Here is a 21,601-nt window from a genome sequence, read left to right on the forward strand (position 1 = left end):
ACACTACTTTTTGTTTTAGATTATGTGGGAGGATTCACATTTGGTTAACCACTGTGGGAACAGGATGTCGTATGATGATGGGTCTTAGGACTGATTTAGCAGAAGGATTCTCCTTATCACAGGAGCCAACTGTGGTGAATCCATGTGCCATCTTCAACTCCTTGAATTATTCCATCAACGGTGCCTCCAAAAAATTGTACGTTATCACTTGGTAAGACAGGCGAACTAATGCCAGTGTACTGGAAGAACAAAGACCACCAGTGTCAAAGCAATGATTTTTCAACATCAACTTCGTTGGACTGGTCATGTTGTGTGGATGCCTGATTATCGTCTTCCAAAGCAACTACTCTACTCCGAACTTAAAAATAGAAAGCGTAATGCAACACTGACAACTGGGAAACACCGGCCTGCGAGCAATCCAGTTGGAGAACAGCCTTTACCAAAGGTGTTGTGGGTTTTGAAGACGCTCAAACTCAGGACGAAATGTTCTAAGAGGAAGGCATGCTTTGGAAACCCTCACAGTGATCAAATCCCACCCAGAAACCTACGTCCCCACTGTGGAAGGATGTGTGGATCCAGAATTGGCCTCTACAATCACTTATGGGCTCACAGTTAAAACCATATTCATGGAAGGCAATCTTACTCAGCTACAAGTGATTGCCAAAGAATCGCCTTCTCATCCAACTATAAATCCTAGAGACACCCAACCAAGCCTTTTTTACTTCACGTACAGAGCCTTCCTTGCACCTTACCTGGACTTGTTTTTCACTCTAACAGTCATTTTTAGCTTCCTCCTAAACTGGTTCTTACCAGTTTTGTGGCCAGGCCTCACTCTTGTGTAGCGACTCTGGCCTCCGATAATGTGCTTTACAGAATTTCTATTTCACCAACTGTTGATAGACCACTGCCGGTCTACAGGCCACTGTTTGAGAGCCCCTGGTTTAAACTGTATATATGTATATATATATAAAAGATACATCAATATACATCACTTGAGAAGCTTTTCCAAACCAACTCCAAAAGCTTTATAAAATCTTTTTTCCCCCATTTGCAGCAAACGTAAACAATAAGCAACAATCCACAGTTCCGCTTGAAAAACCTGGAAGAAACCTTTATTTCAATGTAGTTTGCATAATGCTGACAAAAAGAAATATCTATCTAGGAAAAACTGCCCCCCAGAATCCCGTTTACATTTTAACTGACTGGTGGAGAAACAATGGAAGTTGCTCAATCCCCCCTCAATTTTGTCCACTGTCACTCGTATGGTTTTCCACGACTTATAACTTGACCTCCAGACATCTAGACATTTATGCAACTTCTGTGTGTGAATATCTAATAAGATGGTAGCTGGATTTCTTCATGTGTAGAAAGTTTAATTTCTATGGTTTTCCCTATAGGTATACATCGAGGGCTCTTCCTACACTCCAAGCATTAATGCAACAATTTACTTACGCACTTTTCCCACTGTGTGAATTCTCTGATGTGAAATAAGATTTGTGTTTTTGCTATAGCTCTTCCCACATTCAGAACACTTATACGGTTTCTCCCCCGTGTGGATTCTCTTGTGTGCCGTGAGGCTAGAGCTCTGACTGAAGCTTTTTGCACACACAAAGCATTTATAGGGCTTCTCCCCTGTGTGGATTCGCATGTGCTTAATAAGCGTCGAGTGATTGCAGAAGCTCTTGCTACAATCTGAGCATCTGAACGGTTTCTCCCCTGTGTGAATTCTCTGGTGGGAGGTAAGGTTTGAATTCCAAGTGAAGCTCTTCCCACACTCTAGACATTTGTATGGTTTCTCCCCTGTGTGGATTCTCTGGTGCAGAGTAAGGTTGGTGTTCTTGCTAAAGTTCTTCCCACACTCCAAGCATTTATAGGGCTTCTCCCCTGTGTGGATTCTTTGGTGCGAGGTGAGGTGCCCACCCTGGCTAAAGCTCTTCCCACACACAAAGCATCTGTACGGTTTCTCTCCTCTGTGAATTCTCTTATGCTTAATAAGATCTGACTGACTAGAAAACCTCTTGCTACAGTCTGGGCAGCCATAGGGCTTCTCCCCTGTGTGGATTCTTTGATGTGAAGTAAGGTTGGTACTCCGTGTGAAGCACTTTCCACACACAAAGCATTTGTACGGTTTCTGCTCTTCACAGAGATTTTGAAATTCCGGAAGATTTCCGCCCTCAGTGAAGCTCTTCCCAAACACTAAGGTCTGGTCTGGTTTCTCTTCTGTGTGTATTCTCCAACAAATATCGAGGCCCTTGACCCTCCTGTTTTCTGCCTGTTCTTGTTGATCTGGGATGTCATAAAAGTTCCCATCCTGATAAGGAATGGATCGGTGTTTCTTTTTCCCTGTGTGGTTGCCTTCCTCCATCTGTGGTCCATCTCGATTCCAAAGGATCTCCTTCAACTGTTCATGCCCATCTCTTCCGGACAATATCCCAGGTAATTCCCGTTCTTCCTCGTTCTCCCCCACATCATCTGCAAGAATAAAGAGAGAAACCCAGTAAGATATCAAGGGGCAAAGGGGGGACAAAGCTCACTATTAACTTGGGAAAGGCTTCCACAAGGCACTACCACAACTCCCATCATCTGTGCAAAAGTCTGTGGGGGACTTTGTGTCTGTGAACAAATATTACTGAATGCAACCATGGGGGTGGCTTGGACAGTGGGAAGGAAGGATCCCCATTTCCCCCCATAGTAATAAATTGGTGGTGAACAGGGCATTTTGGGTAGTGGTGCCTTACATGGGAGGGCCTTCTCGGGGGTGGCACCCGCCCTTGTGGAATGCCCTCCCACCAGATGTCAAAGAGAAGAACAACTACCAGACTTTTAGGAGACATCTGAAGGCAGCCCTCTTTAGGGAAGCTTTTAATGTTTAACAGACCACTGTATTTTAATATTCTGTTGGAAGCCGTCCAGAGTAGCTGGAGAGGCACAGCCAGATGGGTGGGGTATAACTAATAAATTCTATTCTATTCTATTCTATTCTATTCTATTCTATTCTATTCTATTCTATTCTATTCTATTATTATTTTGGTTTTTCAAATTAAAGTTTTACTATCACATATCCAACATACAACATAAAAACAAGATTCCATAGAATCGCCTGGATTTCCTTCCTCCCCTTTGTGGGTCCTATTGTTAGTCATTTCCTCCTACATCTTTTATACTAATCCAAATCTTTTACATCTGCAGTATATCCAAAATTCACCATTAAACTACCAGCGTTTTTCTAATCCTACTAACAATTTCAACTGTTTACAGTCGTACCTCAGCTCCCAAACGCCTAGGGAGTCAAATGTTCCGGCTCCCAAACGATCGAAAACTGGAACTGAGTGTTCCAGTTTTCGAACGTTCTTTTAGAAGCCGAACATCCAACGGGGCTTCTGTGGCTTCCGATTGGTTACAGGAGCTTCCTGCAGCCAATCAGAAGCCATGTTTTGGAAATTGAATGTTTCGGAAGTCAAATGGACTTCCAGAATGGATTCTGTTCGACTTTCGAGGTACGACTGTACAGTGGTACCTCAGGTTACAGACGCTTCAGGTTACAGACTCCGCTAACCCAGAAATAGTACCTCGGGTTAAGAACTTTGCTTCAGGATGAGAACAGAAATCGCGCGGTGTGGCGGCAGTGGGAGGCCCCATTAGCTAAAGTGGTACCTCAGGTTAAAAACAGTTTCAGGTTAAGAATGGACCTCCAGAACGAATTAAGTTCTTAACCTGAGTTACCACTGTACAGTGGGTTTTAAGATAAATTATAAATTTGCCCCATTTTTTATTTAAATTCTGTTCTTCCTGATTTCTGATGCTTCCAGGCATTTTTGCCATTTCGGCGTAAATCCATTAACTCAAATCTGCCATTATTCTCTGGTTGGGACTATATCTTATTTCCATCACCCCCACACCCCTTTCTCAATGAATCATAAAGTTGTGGTGGTTGCTTCCCCTCCCCTGCCCGCTTGTTTTGTTTGATTTTTATCATCTCCAGTTACCTGTTTATCACTGTTTGTGGTGTTTTGTTTTTTTAATCCATTTGCTCATTTGATAGTGTCATTATTTATTTGTACGTTTCCGAGCACAATTCAAAGTGTTGGTGCTTTAAAGCCCTAAATGGCCTCCTTGGCCCTGTATACCTGAAGGAGCGTCTCCACCCCCATCGTTCTGCCCGGACACTGAGGTCCAGCTCCGAGGGCCTTCTGGCAGTTCCCTCACTGCAAGAAGCCAAGTCACAGGGAACCAGGCAGAGGGCCTTCTTGGTAGTGGCACCCGCCCTGTGGAATGCCCTCCCACCAGATTTCAAAGAGAACTACCAGACTTTTAGAAGACATCAGACGGCAGCCCTGTTTAGGGAAGCTTTTAATGTTTGATGAATTACTGTATTTTGATATTTTGTTGGAAGCCGCCCAGAGTGGCTGGGGAAGCCCAGCCAGATGGGTGGGTTATAAATTATTATTATTATTATTATTATTATTATTATTATTATTATTATTATTATTATTATTATTATTATTATCAAATCATGGAGAATAAATCTATTGATTGCTACTGGCCCTGATGGCTGCAATCTACCTCCACTGTCAGAATCAGTGTCCCCCCTGAATGCCAATCACTTGCAATCGCAAGTGACTGTCGATGCTGCACTCAGGTCCTGGCTTGGGGGCTTCCCACGGCGGCCTCCGGTGGGCCACTCTAGGAAGAGGGAGTCAGTGAAGTTTTGTCTGCTTTTGCCACAAGCACTTCAAGGGTTCTGTATCTTACCAGCATCAATCTCTATTTGGATCGTGGGTTCACTGGGGACCTGGGGACCTTCCCCACAGGAAATGGATAGTTCTGCTTCCTGTGCTGGGCGGATTTCCTGACAGCACCTCATTCTTTCCTGACTTGCTGAGGAACTATTGAGCTCGTGACACGGGGAAAGACTCTCTTTCCATGCTGAAGTCCCACGTGGCGCCACCGTGTCAGAATCTTCGGGCAAATATTTCTCCTCCTCATCTGCGGTCATCCATCCATTGCCTGCTGAAGACAAAAAGTGGAAATCCCAAACAATTCCATACCTGTATTAGAGGAAACGCTTAGGGGACGCGGGTGGTGCTGTGGGTAAAAGCCTCAGTGCCTAGGGCTTGCCGATCGAAAGGTCGGCGGTTCGAATCCCCGCGGCGGGGTGTGCTCCCATTGCTCGGTCCCAGCGCCTGCCAACCTAGCAGTTCAAAAGCACCCCTGGGTGCAAGTAGATAAATAGGGACCGCTTTCTAGCGGGAAGGTAAACGGCGTTTCTGTGTGCAGCTCTGGCTCGCCAGAGCAGCGATGTCACGCTGGCCAAGTGACCCGGAAAGTGTCTCCGAACAGCGCTGGCCCCCGGCCTCTTGAGTGAGATGGGCACACCAACCCCAGAGTCTGTCAAGACTGGCCCGTACGGGCAGGGGTACCTTTACCTTTACCTTACACCCTGCTTACCCGATGGGCACGGATCCCCATCGTAGTGGCTGCCATCTTCCTGCTTGGTTTCCACGTTGGCCGGCCTCTGCACAGCATCAGGAGGGGTGTGGTCAACTTCAGATGAACCCTCTTCCTCCTCGTCCTCCTCAAATAATACCTGCAACAGCAAAGAGGGGCCTGTTCACCTTTTTCAGCCAAAGGACCAAGGAAGCCTGGCAAGGGTCACATGCCGTTGGTGGGCAAGGAAAGGGGGGGAGCAAATTTAGTTCCTAAAAGATTCTGCTACCATAATAACCAGATAGAATGTTCCGGAGAGGGAAGGAGCCACGTGGCAGTTGGTTCCGCCCAGGCCAATGCAATGCGCTGTGCTGCCATGCCTCACCTTGTGTCTGCACTGAGGTGGCAAACGCTTATATGCATATACTTTGTATATCCATCCTACACAGCCAGAATATTCAGTGATAATAATAATAATAATTTTTTAAAAAAATATTATTTATATCCCGCCCATCTGGCTGGGCCTCCCCAGCCACTCTGGGCAGCTTCCAACAAAGATTAAAAATACATTAAAATGTCACACATTAAAAACTTCCCGGAACAGGGCTGCCTTCACATGTCTTCTAAATGTCAGGTAGTCTTTGACATCTGATGGGAGGGCGTTCCACAGGGCGGACGCCACTACTGAGAAGGCCCTCAGAGCTGCACCTCAGCGTCTGGGCTGAATGATGGGGGTGGAGACGCTCCTTCAGATATACTGGACCGAGGCCGTTTAGGGCTTTAAAGAGCAACACCAACACTTTGAATTGTGCTCGGAAACGTACTGGGAGCCAATATAGGTCTTTCAAGACCGGTGTTATATGGTCTCGGCAACCGCTTCCAGTCACCAGTCTAGCTGCCGCATTCTGTATTTGTTGTAGTTTCCGAGTCACTTTCAAAGGTAGCCCCACGTAGAGCGAATTGCAGTAGTCCAAGCGGGAGATAACTAGAGCATGCACCACTCTGGCGAGACAGGTAGGGTCTCAGCCTGCGTACCAGGTGGAGCTGGTAGATGGCTGCCCCGGATACAGAACTGACCTGCACCTCCATGGACACCTGGTTTGGTGTAACCTGCCAACCAGAGTTTTATGGCAGCTCTCACCTGGTTATCCAGTCTCTCGGCCTCTCGCTGCCTCAACAAGAACTCCTCGGCCAGGGCCACCGCCTGGGAGCAGGTTTCCGGGCTGTGCTCCCTCACCCAGCTCTGGATCTCCGGCGGAAGGACGGTCAGGAACTGCTCCAGGATCAGCAGCTCCAGGATCTGCTCCTTGGAGTGCCTCTCCACCTTCAGCCACTGGCGGCAGAGCTCTTGGAGCTGCCCGCAAACCCCTCGCGGCCCCTCGGCCTCCTTGTAGCGGAAGCAGCGGAAGTGCTGGCGCCACCTCTCCCTCGTGAGGGCATCCCATCGCAGGATGATGGCCTTCACTTTCCCATAATTCTCCTTGTCTCCGGCCTCCAGGCTGCTGAAGGCCAGCTCGGCTTCCCCGCTGAGGGCCGGCAGCAGACGGACCGCCCACTCGGCCTTGGGCCACCGGCAGGCTTTGGCCACTCGCTCGAAGGAGGCCAAGAAGGCCTGGGCATCGTCCCAGGGGGTGGGCTCCTCCGGCAACTGGGGGACCCCCCATTCCGAGTGAGGGGACTCTACCGTCTTCAAAAACTCCTGCCACTGGGCTTCCCAGGACTGGCCCAAACCATCTTCCGGCTCCTCCTTCACCTGGCGCAGAGCCGCTCTCTGGTGCGCTCCCCCACAATGCACTGCTTCAGGGGATTCGCTTTCTCCCTCGAAGCCCATCCGGGGTTTGCGGTTTACATTGTCGCGAATGGATTTCCCGGGGCTTTCCCTTTGCGAACTGCCGTCAGGAACATCCCTTTCCATTTTCAACCCAGGACAAACTCCCGGAAAACTCCAGAATAAACTACCGTGATCGAGGTGGGTGCGCTGAGCTTCTGTCTGGGGGAGGGAAAAAAATATGCAGGTGAGATAAACCTTTCCAAACTCTCTCCCTGGTGGAATCTCTTTCCCCAGGCAGAGGGCCTTCTCGGTAGTGGCTCCTGCCCTGTGGAACACCCTCCCACCAGATGTCAAGGAAATAAACAACTACCTGACTTTTAGAAGACATCTGCAGGCAGCCCTGTTTAGGGAAGCTTTTAATGTTTGATGTTTTATTGTGCTTTTAATTCTGTTGGGAGCCGCCCAGAGTGGCATTGGCCTGGGCGGAACCAACTGCCACGTAGCTCCTTCCTTCTCCAGAACATTCTACCTGGTTATTATGGAACCAGAATGTTTTAGGACCTTAATTTGTTCTCTCCCCGCCCCCCCTTCCACATTGCCAGGGATCAAACTTGTGACATTCTGCAAACAAAGAAGATGCTTTTCCACTCATCCACCTTAAGATTTGAGCCTCATACAAATTCCCAGAGTCTCCCAGAAAGAGGAGCCGATTGCTAAACCGCTTTGGGAATTGTCAGTCAAGGGGAACAGGGGACCTCCTATTTTCAACTTCTTCAACAAAGGTTCCCATGATTCTTTTGGAGAAGCCACAACCGTGGAAAGTTGTACTAAAGGCACTTTGAGTGTAAGGTACACAGACATTTGCACACACTTCAAACCTTAAAAGTTCAAGAGAGCCTCGCCTTCTCCTGTTGGCAGCCACCTCAATCTTCTCTCTCTTGGGCTGCAGTTGCACGATATATCTTTTGCTTTCCTGACACTTCTCTGTTAATTTCTACATTACAGTTGAGCATTCACACATCTGGGAATATAGTGCAAGCTTCACACTAATTTCTCAGTTACAGTGGAACCTCAGTTTTCGAACGTAATCTGTTCCGGAAGACCGTTCGACTTCTGAAACGTTTGAAAACCGAAAATCCAAGGGCTGTCTCCAATTTCAATGGGGGGGGGGGAGAGAAACACGCCTCGGAAGCCATTCGAGTTCTGAAAAACCAAAACACTTACAGGTTTTCGGTGTTTGGGAGCTGAAACGTTCGGCAATGGAGCCGTTTGAGAACCGAGGTTTGACTGTATTTGCTTCTGGGTGGGGGGTGGGGGAATCTGTTTGCAAATGATACAGAAATGAGCGCTAAACTTCAACATTTCTCCGATGAAAATAGGATCCTCTTCCATAATAATAATAATAATAATAATAATAATAATGTCATTATTTATACCCCACCCATCTGCTGGTCACTCTGGGCAGCTTCCAACATATATAAAAACATAATAAAACATTAAACATTAAAAAATCTTCCATATGAACCCAAACCAATGGCTTTGAGTTACAAGAAAGGAGATTCCGGCTGTTAACGGAGAAATCTGGGGGCTCCCTTGGACAAAAAACAAGGACCCCAGCCAGGAATACCACAGCAAAACAGCAGCCAGTAGGCTTGGTCTTTATTGAAGACTGTCGCAACAGGACTCCCACCTGCCACAAGGTGGAACAAGATGGAAGCCCCGAACAAAAGAGCCCCCAAACTTTTATTAGCTGCTATTCCCCATGTTACACCCCCCCACAAAACTACATCACTAATACATCATGGTTACATCATGAAAGGGGAGTTCTGGTGGCAGTAATCTGAGCATCCTGGACCCTGCCCCATGGTTCTCCTTGCCCTCCACCAAACACCCATCAGGTGTAACAAAAGAGATATCTACATTTCCCTGTTTCCCAGCCAAATTAATCACACCCTTTTGTCTTCATCTGGGCTTGTTATATCTGGAATGGCTACCTGTCTGGCACTCAGGTATCAGGATGCCAGGAATTAGCACTCAGGCAGAGGGGCTGCTGAGTAGCTGAGCTCACATGTCTATATGAATTTCTGAAGTTTTCCCTGTGAGCCAGTACATAGGTACATTTATCAGTGAATTCTTACATTTGGTATCGTGCAGCAAAGGCCCTTTGAATAGACAGGAAGAAACTGTGATGAAGTGTTTTGTGGGGACAAATCACAAAAGTCACAAAAGCGATTGTGCTGATTTTGGTAGTGGGCTGCATGCGCATGATATCTGATGGAGGGGCAACACCCCCCCCAACCTATACATAAATTCCTGCAACATGGCTAAACATCAGGAAGAACTTTCTGACAGGAAGAGCTGTTCAACAGTGGAACGGTCTCCCTCAGGAGGTTGTGGCCTCTTCTTCCTCGGAGATTTTAAGCAGAGGTTGGATGGCCATCTGTCACGGATGCTTGAGTTGAGATTCCTGTATTGCAGGGGGGTTGGACTAGATGACCACGGGAGTCCCTCCCAATTCTCTGATTCTGTGATCTGTATACCTGCTAAGCATCTTAGACATGGAAGTGCTCTCTCTTACACACACACACACACACACACACACAGGAGTACCAACTTTGTCCTGCAACCATGGGGCATGGCCCTGGCACCAAAATTTGTGGGTGCCCGCCCCCTTCATAGGGAATTTTGTGGGAGGGTCCCACGGAGTTGGCACCTGTTCACACACACACACACATTTAAGAGGAAGCGCTCTCTGGAAGCCCGTTTTGGGAAATTGCATTAAATTGCATTCATTTGGCAATGACGTGAAATAATTTAGGGAAGCTTAGGGAAGCTTTTAATGTTAATAGATTATTGTATTTGAATATTCAGTTGGAAGTCGCCCAGAGTGGCTGAGGAAACCCAGCCAGATGGGCAGGGTATAAATTATTATTATTATTATTATTATTATTATTATTATTATTATTATGAAAATCAATAAAAACAATTGGCCAAAAAAAAAAAGGAAGGAAGGAGGCGCTCTCACCTTCTGATCCGACTTGGTGTTTGAAGGGATGCGCGTCCCCAATCTTCCCCGTTCCTGCGTCCGTTCAGACGTGCGTCTCCCCCGTGACGCCACGTGCGCCCCAAGAGCACCCACCGGCCCCAAGCAAACTGCATGCATTCAAAGGAATCGCGGAAGGAGCTTAGCTCTCCATGCGAACATTTAGATCTGCTGGCTCTCTCTTTCCCTCTCCCAGCTTCTCTAGCAGGGATCTTGCTGGCCCAGATCCAATTCCACGAGGGGAGTTTTGGATCCACTCATAAACACACACACACACACTTCTCTCTCTCTCTCTGATCCCCGATTCTAGGTGGGTATATTAATTTTTGAGTGCAAAGGGCTCCCTCCTGCCTTCTTAGCATTGACTGGGGGGCGGGGGGAGAAAGCTCCTCCTCTTTCTGCACAGAGGAGAGGGGAGTCAGGCTCACGCCGGCTGGACTTTTCTGGGCAAAGGGGAATTCTGGGAGTTGTAGTCTTTCCCTGTCGGAGCTGCAATTCCCGGAGAGCCTTTCCGATCTCTCCAAAAAAAGGGGGGCGGCGTCACTTAAGGGAGCTGCTGCGTTGATTTTCTCATTTGATCCCCCGGCTGTTTGCATCCCTGCGCCGCTTCCCATTCAAACGAATCCCAAGATAGCTTGAAAAGCACCAGCGGTGTTGTTTAAGCTCATGGCTCTAGCATGGCTCTTATGATTTTCTTATATACAAGAGCTACACACGTTGTTGTTTAGTCGTTTAGTCGTGTCCGACTCTTCGTGACCCCCTGGACCAGAGCACGCCAGGCACTCCTGTCTTCCACTGCCTCCCGCAGTTTGGTCAAACTCATGCTGGTAGCTTCAAGAACACCATCCAACCATCTCGTCCTCTGTCGTCCCCTTCTCCTTGGGCCCTCCATCTTTCCCAACATCAGGGTCTTTTCCAGGGAGTCTTCTCTTCTCATGAGGTGGCCAAAGTATTGGAGCCTCAGCTTCAGGATCTGTCCTTCCAGTGAGCACTCAGGGCTGATTTCCTTCAGAATGGAGAGGTTTGATCTTCCTGCAGTCCATGGGACTCTCAAGAGTCTCCTCCAGCACCATAATTCAAAAGCATCCATTCTTCGGCGATCAGCCATCTTTATGGTCCAGCTCTCACTTCCATACATCACTACTGGAGAGCTACACACACTGCCCCTTAAAAAACGTGGTAACTGTTTGGGTATGGCTGAATTGCCTGAGAACTTTCTACACTGTATGATACCCCAACAAAACATGGAACCGACCAGTTACCAGCAACAGTTTAAAAACCATTTAATCACTTTTTTGCAAAAGAAATTTATTTATTGAAATGTTTATGGGGAAATGCATGCAGTACATAGTATGTAATTCTTAGTCCTCTGCCCATATACGTTCTTCTCTGCTGTTTTATCCTTTCTTTCCCTTTCCCTCCTCCCTGTCCCACAACCAATATCCACCTGAGTCTTTTTATGTGAAAATCTCTCGTGTGTGTGTGTGTGTTCTTGACTCTGGACACACCACCTGTTTGTAGAGTTGATGCTAGCTAATAGTCCAGGATAATGAGTTTAGGTTTCTCAGTGGAAGCTTAAAGGCTCCAGACCTGTCTCTTGATTGTTGGGCATCTCCCTCCGGCTTTTGGAATGGGACACCCTTCAGAGCAAGGAGAATAGGAGGGGAACCAAGAAACAGCTGTAAGCTGCTTTGAATCTGAATACAGTCGTACCTTGGATCTCGAACGCCTTGGCTCCTGAACAAATCGGCTCCCGAACGATCAAAACCCGGAAGTGAGTGTTCCGGTTTTCAAGGATTTTTGGGAAACTGGTTCTCTTAACTCTTTCTGTTAAGGTCACGCTGACTATAAATACAGGCCAGAATGATCCTGGGTTTTACTTTCTCTTTCTATCTCTTTGTTCCAGTGTTGTGTTTCTGTATGCTCTGGTGTTAGGGTTTAGTCTTATTATAAGTTTGTAGGTTTTATTGTGAGCGCCACAACTTGATTCTTATGGATTGTGCCAATCCTGAATGTGGCCATTATGCTCATTTGCCTTCAGCAGCAAGTAAAGCTCTGCTGGATGAAGTACAATTGCCTCTGGTCTGTTTTTTGAAAACACTGCATCGTGTTTTAAGTTTTTTCCTTCCCAGAAGAGGCGACAAATTCTGCCCCCTTACCCACTACAGAGCGGTGAACAAAAATTGAGGCATCAGGCATAAGCCTGCATTTTATTAATGTTTGATCAGGGCTTGTATATTAAAGAGGGCTTAGATTTTTAAAAGTTTCACGCCAGGCAAGAAGGCTAGCTGCTTAAGAAAACACTGACAGTGTTTTCTTCCTAGACAAGGGGCCCCTTGATTGATAGCAGAAAACAATTCTCAAAGTCGTAAAAGCTGGAATTACAGACTGAGAGCAGGACATTGACCTACATGTTACAGAAGATAAAAAAGCAGAGATAAACATAATTAGGAATGAGTAAAAATGATACCATGAGCCTCTCTTAAACCTTGAGCTGTATTTTCTAAGGCCAAGAGCAATGGAGAAGCATCTAGCTGGCAGAAAAAGAGCATTTCTGGGAAGTCTTTTTTAAAGGCAGTTTCTTTCTTAAACTGAGAGAGTTAAGAGAGCAATAAATATTGGGAACAGCTAAAGAGGAGAGCAGATGGCTGAAGGGGGGGTAAACTGAAAGGGTTCCTTTTAAAACCTGTTTTTTTACTGAGTTCCTTCCTTTCTATTTTGAGAAGCTTTATTCTTTTAAAAGGTTACCTATGATAATGTATGAAATATATTAGCTTAAATATATTGGCTTAAATGTAATTATGCAAAGGATTTAAGAAATGCTAGATTTTTATTTCATATAGCTGTAAGAGTTGTATTTATCCTGAAATTAAGTCAGTCACCAGCCTAGCCCCCTGCTAGACAGGAAGACGCCATCTGGGCGCTCCTGATATATGGTTGTCAGACATTTGTTTAGAAACCTTCAAAATGAAGGAGATCTTTCAATGTTGATGTGAAACTCAAGATCCTTGACATATGTTTAAGATAAAAATTTAAGATTAACCATTTGTTTTAGAAGGCAATAGGGCAAGAGGTGAGCTGGTAATTAATATTCCTTGTTGAGACACATGTAAGATATATTACTACTTATTTGTCATTTATAGATGTAACAATATATAGCTCTTTGTGCTCCATATAAGGACAGGAGGATGTGGGTGTATCTTTTGTGATTGGATATAGCAGGCAGCCAATAGGAATTTCAACCAGGCTGATTGGACAGATGCAGCCAAAGGAGGAGCAAAGGGGGCTGGATTAAGGGAATATAAGTGCTGGCCATAATGGCAGGAGGCCAGGCCAGAGCTTGGTAACCATATACCACTGTGCCTCTCATTTATTTGTCTGACAAATAAATTATTATTTTAATTTCTCTATTGCTGCGTTGAATATTTCATTCCAGCTAAGCGTTAACCACAAGCAGGGTGCTACATTTTATGGTGCCGTGACTCGGATAAGTGGTCTGCTGGAACGCAGCCCCTTCGCTCTACTGAGCAGGGTACAAGAGAGAGGATCTCTAAACTGCCTACCCAGCGCGCATGGAAAAATTTTTTCCAGGGGAACGCAGAAGTCTCGTCTGTCTGATACCCTGCTCACTGGCAGCGACGGACCGGGGGGAAACGGAACCAACCAAGGGGTAAGTGCACAAAGGGATTTTTGGCCCTCCAATTAATTGGGAGGAAGAGAAGTCTTGATCAAACTTCTGCGTCTCAGTAAGTGGGAACTGAGTACGCTAGGTGGTTGGGTATATCAGATGGTGGTCTGGTGGGGGAAAAGGAAAGTTGGGAGGTAGAGTGTGGTGAAGTATCTTGCGCATTGTATGTGTGAGAAAGTACAGAGCAATCTGTAGCTGACCTGAGTGTGGAGTGGGTAGTACTTCGGTTCCCAGTGAGGCGACTCCATCTGGGCAAGGAAACCCACGAAGCGTGTGTGTGAGTGACTGAGTGGATACTTCACAGGGCCATACAATGGGAGTTGGGGGTTCAAAGGGGGGAAATACACCTCTTGAATGTATGTTAAATAATTTTAAGAAAGCCTTCTCAGGGGCATATGGAGTCAAAATGACGCCAGAGCGCTTGAGAACGTTATGTGAACTAGAATGGCCAAAACAAAATACTGGATGGCCATCTCAGGGAACTTTTGATATAAATTTAGTAAGCAAACTTTGGTCTAACATCACCAAAGAAACTGGAGGGTGCCCAGAACAATTTTCATATATAGATTCCTGGCTGAGCACATTAAATAAAAATCCTCCATGGATAAGGGAATGCAAAGTCCAACGATGCAAATTATTGGCTGTAAAAGCCGAAGCTAGGAAAGGAATCTTGCCAAATAAACTCAAACCCATTTTTGAGGGACCAGAGGAAGAGGTGCTTCCACCTCCACCCTATGCTCCACATCGAAGGGAGCATAATCCAAACCCTCCACCAGTTGTAACCCCAAGGCAAGAAAGTGGAACGAATAATGGGGGTAGAGACACAGAACTTGACTCCTTGATAGATTATGATAAATATCTTCAGGAGGCATTGGAGTCCTATAATGAAGCCCAAGCAGAAGTGGTTATTCCATCTGTGAGTCCCAGTAGAACTCCATCTACAGTCTCTTTTAGTGGAACAACTGATTGCCTACCCCAAACCCCTGTACATCCAAGTCCTAGAGAATTATTACAGAAGTTACAGGGAGACCTTAATCGGTCAGCAAGCAATACAGCCAGGCGTATTAAGCTGCTAAAAGAACGCCTTGGGACAAATACCATCCCCTATGATTTGAGGCCCCTAGAGCAAAGCGAAGAGAAAGATCACGTAGTAGCCCCTCTCAGAAGAGTATTTGATGCACTTGAGGAGCCTGTGCTGGTTAACGGGCAACTCGGACCAAGGCCACCTCGAACTTCGACCCTTCAGTACATTCCATTCACAACTACGGATCTGATGAATTGGAAAACACACACCCCATCTTTTGCAGAAAAACCTCAGGCTATGATGGACTTGGTGACTTCAATAGTAAATACTCATAGTCCTACTTGGACAGATTGTCGCCAGCTTCTGAATACTCTGTTCACCACTGAGGAAAGAAGAGACATAATTGAAAAGGCACAGATATATTTGCGTGAGCAGGCCAGAGTGGGAAATATTTTTAATATTGACCGTCATCTCCAAGACAACTTTCCCTTGGAAGATCCTAATTGGGATCCAAACAATGCAATTCACCTGGCCAGGCTTACCACCTATCGCCAGACGCTTGTGCAAGGTATCCGCAGGGCATGCCAGAAGCCAACTAATATGTCTAAAGTCTCAGAAGTAGAACAGAAACCAAATGAGAGTCCAGGAGACTTTTTAGAGAGGCTGCAAGAAGCCTATCGTATATGGACTCCTTTTGACCCTGAAGCCCCTGAAAACAGCAGAATGATTACTGCTACATTTGTGGCCCAGTGCGCTTCTGACATTCGTAAGAAAATTCAGAAGTCAGAAGGATGGGAAGGGATGCTGATGAGCCAAATTATGGCCATTGCACGCCGAGTTTATCGGAATAGGGATGAGGCTGAGAAACAAGAGAAGAAGAAGTGGCAGAAGGAAAAGATGGTAATGCTGGCCACAGCAGTGAAGCAAGACTACTGCCCCTTAAATGGAGGAAGAGGGCGGGGAAGGAATCCACCACTGGGAAGGAATCAATGTGCGAATTGCAAGAAGGAGGGTCATTGGAAGCGGGAGTGTCCTGAACCCCTGAGGTTGGAAGAAGTACGCCCAGGCCCAGGCCCAGGCCCAGGCTCCGGCCCAAGAAACCAGGGACGGGGACGGGGAATGATCCGAAATGGAAGATATCAGAGACCTGGACAAGGACAGAGTAGAGACAATTTCATTGGACTGGCAGAGGAGGATTTTACCCAAGACTAGGAACGACCGGACTCCATAAAGTTAGGCTTCCAGGAGCCCACGGTCACGATTCAATTAGGAAGCCATTTAATAGACTTTATGATTGATACTGGGGCTGAATACTCAGTACTCCCAGAACTATTGCAGAAAAAGGCATCCAAAAGTGTAGTCATTAAAAGTGCCACTGGTCAGTCAGCTAAGAGGTCTTTCCTCCAACCTTTGGAATGCCAGATTGGGGGACATCGTTTAACCCATCAGTTTTTGTATATACCTGAGTGTCCAATACCTCTCTTAGGTAGAGATATGCTGTCCAAACTGCAGGCCCAAATCACCTTCACTCCTCGAGGTCCAGAAATGAAACTGCCATCAAAGGCAGCAGGAATAATTACCCTTTCAGTACCTAAGGAACAATCATGGCGCCTAATGTCAGCCTTGCAAGTCCAACCCACATTGGATACAGAATTAAACAAGCTCCTCCGAACCCTACAGGTGCCACCAGGAGTATGGGCCGAAAATAGCCCACCAGGAATGGCCAAGAATATAGCTCCAATTGTAGTAACCTTAAAACCTATGGCTACCCCTGTATCTGTAAAGCAATATCCTTTACCCCGGCGAGCAGCAGAGGGCATCCAGAAACATTTGGACCGCCTATTAAAATATGGTCTGCTTAAGCCCTGCCAATCAGAATGGAACACACCCCTTTTGCCTGTTCGAAAACCTGGGACAGATGAATACAGGCCAGTGCAGGACTTGAGGCTCGTAAACCAGGCTATCGAGACCTTGCACCCAAATGTACCAAACCCATATACCTTGCTGAGTTTGATCCCACCAGAAGCAACATTTTTTACTGTATTGGACTTGAAAGATGCATTCTTCTGTTGCCGGCTGGCACCACAGAGCCAACCTATATTTGCCTTCCAGTGGGAAGACCCTTTAACAGGAACAAAAGGCCAGCTAACCTGGACAAGATTGCCCCAGGGATTTAAAAATTCCCCAACTTTGTTTGGCACTGCCTTGGCGAAGGATCTAACAAGTTACCCCTCAATACCTGGAGAAAAGGTGGTTCTGCAATATGTAGATGACCTTATACTAGCAGCAAAGGATTTTGATACCTGTAAAAAAGGGACAGAGGAACTGCTCCACTTGCTCTGGCAAGCTGGCTACCGAGTTTCCCAGAAAAAGGCACAGTTATGTTTAGAAAAGGTCAAATATTTGGGCTTTGACATCTCACACCAACAACGAGCATTGAGACCAGAGAGGAAAGAAGCTATTTGCCTTATCAAGGAACCTACCACAAGGAAACAACTTAGAGGATTCCTGGGAACAGCAGGGTTTTGTAGACTATGGATACCTGATTTCAGCAGTCTGGCCAAGCCCTTACATGAAAGCACTCGAGGTGCAGAGAAGGACCCATTCGTATGGGGACCTGAGCAGCAACAAGCCTTTTTAGTTATCAAACAACGACTTATGGAGGCCCCAGCCCTTGGACTGCCTAATTCGGAAAAACCCTTTCAGCTGTATGTACATGAACAGAATGGGATTGCAGCGGCAGTCCTGACCCAGAGATTAGGAAGTTGGAACCGTCCAGTAGCTTATTTGTCAAAACAATTGGACTCAGTAGCAAAAGGATGGCCTCCATGCCTAAGGGCAGTAGCGGCCACTGCAAGCCTTGTCAAAGAAGCTGATAAATTTACCTTCGGCCAGACGATGTATGTGAATGTACCTCATGCTGTTCTGACACTCATGGAATATAAGGGTAGTTATTGGCTAACGAACCCAAGGATGGCTAGGTACCAAGGCCTATTGTGTGAAAATCCCAGGATTCATCTACGAGTAGTGAATATGCTCAATCCAGCGACTTTGCTGCCCCTACCAGAGGTAGATGATGAGGAATCACATGATTGTCTCCAAGTAATGGATGAAGTTTATTCCAGTAGACCCGATCTGAAAGATGAACCATTGAAAAATCCAGATGTTGTATATTACACTGATGGTAGCAGTTACCTGCATGAAGGTGCCAGACGAGCAGGATATGCTGTGGTCACCAATGAGGAAGTTGTGGAAGCTGAAGCTTTGCCTGCCGGCACCTCAGCACAAAAAGCTGAACTTATAGGTTTAACTAGAGCTCTGCAATTGGCAGCCGGATGTAAGGCAAACATCTATACTGATTCTAAATATGCCTTCTTAACCCTGCATGCACATGGAGCTCTATGGAAAGAAAGAGGTCTAATAGGAGCCCACGGGAAGGCCTTGAAATATGGACCTGAAGTAGAAATCCTGTTAGAAGCAGTATGGGCTCCAGAACAGATTGCTGTAATGCATTGCAAAGGTCATGGACGAGGAAGGGATCCAATAACCAGAGGAAATCATGCGGCTGACAAAGCAGCCCGAGAGGCAGCCCAAAAGCCTGTGGGAGGATTTATAGCAGCCCTCATACCAGAGGTAGCTCCAGAAGAAGTTAAACCTCACTATACCCCAGAAGAGAGGAAGTGGGCTGAACAGGAAGGAGCAGTTGTGAAGGACGGTTGGATGATTCTGCCGGACAATAGGATTTATGTACCTCATCATCTAGCAGGCACAATTGTAAGAAATTATCATGAATCTACTCACCTTGGCGGTACTGCAACCAGAGAGAGTCTCAGTCGGAAGTTGTATATTATTAACCTATCACAATTAGCAACTTGCATTTCACAGAAATGTGTTCTTTGTGCTAAAAACAATCCCAGGCAGGGACCGGTACAACCTCCTGGAATCCAACATGTGGGATATGTCCCCATGGAAAGTCTAATTGTGGACTTCACAGAGCTGGTCCCTTCTAAGGGATTCAAGTATCTCCTTGTGTTTGTAGACACTCTTACCGGATGGGTTGAAGCCTTTCCCACCCGAACTGAAAAGGCACGAGAGGTAACTAAGAGACTCCTCACTGAATTGATCCCGAGGTTTGGATTACCTAGATGCATTGGAAGTGATAATGGGCCAGCGTTCATTGATCAAGTAGTACAAGAAGTATGTCGAGTCCTACAAGTGAAATGGAGACTGCATGCAGCCTATAGGCCTCAGAGTTCAGGGAAAACTGAAAGAATGAATCGGACTCTGAAAACCCAATTGGCAAAATTAACCCAGGAAACGGGATTGGGATGGGTAGATGTGTTACCCATAACACTGTTTCGTGTTCGGTGTGCACCCACAAAAAGACTTAAGTTGTCACCTTTTGAGCTCCTGTATGGGAGACCGCCCTCCTTTGTTCAGGATATTCCAGCTGATCTTAAACAAATAGGAGACTATGTGACACAGGGACAAGTGCAATCTCTCTCCCGTGTTTTTGTTTCTCTTAACAGGTGGGTCCTCGAGCGCACGCCGTGCAGCATTGCCGAGCCGATTCATCAGTTCCAGGCTGGCGATAGCGTATGGGTGAAAGAGTGGAAACGTGATCCACTCGCACCTAAGTGGCGTGGACCTTACACCGTCTTGCTCTCTACTCCAACAGCGGTGAAGGTAGCTGAGGTGACCCCCTGGATTCATCACTCTCGTTTGAAGAAGTCCGAAGGCAGTTGGACGTGCAAAGGTGACCCCTCTAATCCTTTAAAACTGACTCTCTCCAAAAACCCCTGTATCTAGCCCTACCGGGAACGGGCTAGGTCACGGGCAACATTAGACGACCGGCCTGCTGCAGCCACAACCTGGAAGCTGGCTGACCTGCGCACGCCTGAAGCTTGAGGAGCGTCTGAACCAGCGACTGTGAACGGGAAGATTCTCTTATACAATTGATTGACTGCCCCCCTTGTGGAACAATTATCAGAGATATTACTCACTGGGGATCCTTGGGATATATGTTTTGGTCTTGGTGGTTCCCCATTCCTGTCACTGGGGGAATTATATTGGGACTAATATTTATTTGCTATCACAATAAGGTACTCTTCTGTGGAAGGAATGCATATGCTAGACATCAACATGATTCTATTATTAATCCTGATCCCTTGGGAAGGGGAAGGGTCCTTGAATCTGACCAAATTGACTAAATATGGATTCCGCCATGACCACAATATGTGGGTAGGTTTAGCTGAAATGGTAGCCAATGTTGCAAATAGGACCAATTGCCTTGTTTGCTCTCTTGGGCCAGATGATTCAGAGGGAGGTATGCCCTTATTACCGATACCATTAGATGCCATTGGTATGGTAAGCGAAATACCACACCAAACAGAATTACAGAATTTCCACGGATGGAACTCAACTAAACCATTACGAGTTATACCTGTACAAGGGGAATTCTGTGTACATAAATCATCAGATGCAGCTGATTCTATCATGATAGGCTCTTCTCATTGTCACTATACTTGGGATTATTTTAAGAATAGTCATACCTGGGCACACGGTACTACCTATCGAACTCGGAATACCTTGCCCTGTGCACCTCCTTTTATTCATGCATGGAAAGTGGTATGGAACATAACTGTGACAGAAAAAGGCAATCTAACATACTGCACTGTGAACTCTCTACCTCTTTTGATATTTCGCCTTCTGTACTCCACGTACCAAAAACCTCAGACCCGATGGTTGTGGTGGATATGTGGAGAATGGGCATACAAGAAACTCCCTTCCAAATGGAGTGGGACTTGTTTCCTGGGATGGGTATTACCACCAATGTGGATTATGCCTACTAATTTGGCCAAGCGTACACGAAGAAACGCTGATATTTCTCATATAGCAGGAGGAAGTACCCAAAGTTGGAGCGGTACTGATGATTGGCCACCAGAGCGCATTATAGCCTATTATGATCCTGCCTCCTGGAATCCTGGTGAGCTCATACAAGGGGCACGGGATCCTATCTATAATCTAAACAGAATAATTCGATTGCAAGCAGTAGTGGAACTTGTAACCAATGCAACGGCCCAGAGTTTGAGACTTATTGCACAACAGTTGGATGAAAGTAGAGCCGCCATTTTGCAGCTGAAAATGGGAATGGATTATGTACTTGCCAAGCAGGGAGGCCTATGTGGAGTCTTGAACTTGACAGGGAATGCCTGTTGCTTTAACATTTCTGATAATGGTGAGGCAATCCGTGTGTTGGCTACAAAGATGGAGAATATAGCACATGTCCCAGTACAAACATGGGAAGGATGGGATATGGGATGGCTCACCAATTGGTTACCTAATGTCACAGGACTCAAAGGGATACTATTGTCTTGCTTGTTTTTCTTGACAGTAGTGGTAATGGTTTTATGTATGATGCCATGTATCATTTCATGTTTTAGAAGTACAATTAGCAAGATGGTTTCAAATGAAACTCTACCTCATATCATGGCCCTATACAGAGCTTTACCTCAGGAATATGATGAAGGTCAAGCTATCAAGGACACTTGGGACGAAGGTCCTTGAGCTTGAAAGGGGGGAATGAGGCATCAGGCATAAGCCTGCATTTTATTAATGTTTGATCAGGGCTTGTATATTAAAGAGGGC

General features: G+C 46.2%; 1 protein-coding gene across 1 annotated transcript; it reads right to left on the bottom strand.

Annotated features, from left to right (window-relative positions):
* Positions 1 to 1,088: 1,088 nt before the first annotated feature.
* On the bottom strand, positions 1,089 to 10,645 carry LOC114592468 (uncharacterized). Its single transcript, XM_077923147.1, has 5 exons — positions 10,224 to 10,645; positions 6,569 to 7,417; positions 5,449 to 5,587; positions 4,753 to 5,010; positions 1,089 to 2,472 (listed from the first exon to the last, which is right to left on the bottom strand). The coding sequence occupies exons 1-5, from the start codon at positions 10,359 to 10,361 to the stop codon at positions 1,445 to 1,447; spliced, it is 2,412 nt and encodes an 803-aa protein (XP_077779273.1). The 5' UTR covers positions 10,362 to 10,645; the 3' UTR covers positions 1,089 to 1,444.
* Positions 10,646 to 21,601: the final 10,956 nt, after the last annotated feature.

Source organism: Podarcis muralis, chromosome 2, assembly GCF_964188315.1.
Source record: "Podarcis muralis chromosome 2, rPodMur119.hap1.1, whole genome shotgun sequence".
Classification (NCBI taxonomy): domain Eukaryota; kingdom Metazoa; phylum Chordata; class Lepidosauria; order Squamata; family Lacertidae; genus Podarcis; species Podarcis muralis.

Coding starts and splice junctions, on each gene's coding strand:
- LOC114592468 (XM_077923147.1), bottom strand. CDS start 10,361: ATGCATGCAGTTTGCTTGGGGCCGGTGGGTGCTCTTGGGGCGCACGTG. Junction 5,011..5,448: donor TGGGGATCCGTGCCCATCGG/GTAAGCAGGGTG, acceptor TTTTGTCTTCAG/CAGGCAATGGATGGATGACC. Junction 2,473..4,752: donor CCAAATAGAGATTGATGCTG/GTAAGATACAGA, acceptor TTATTCTTGCAG/ATGATGTGGGGGAGAACGAG.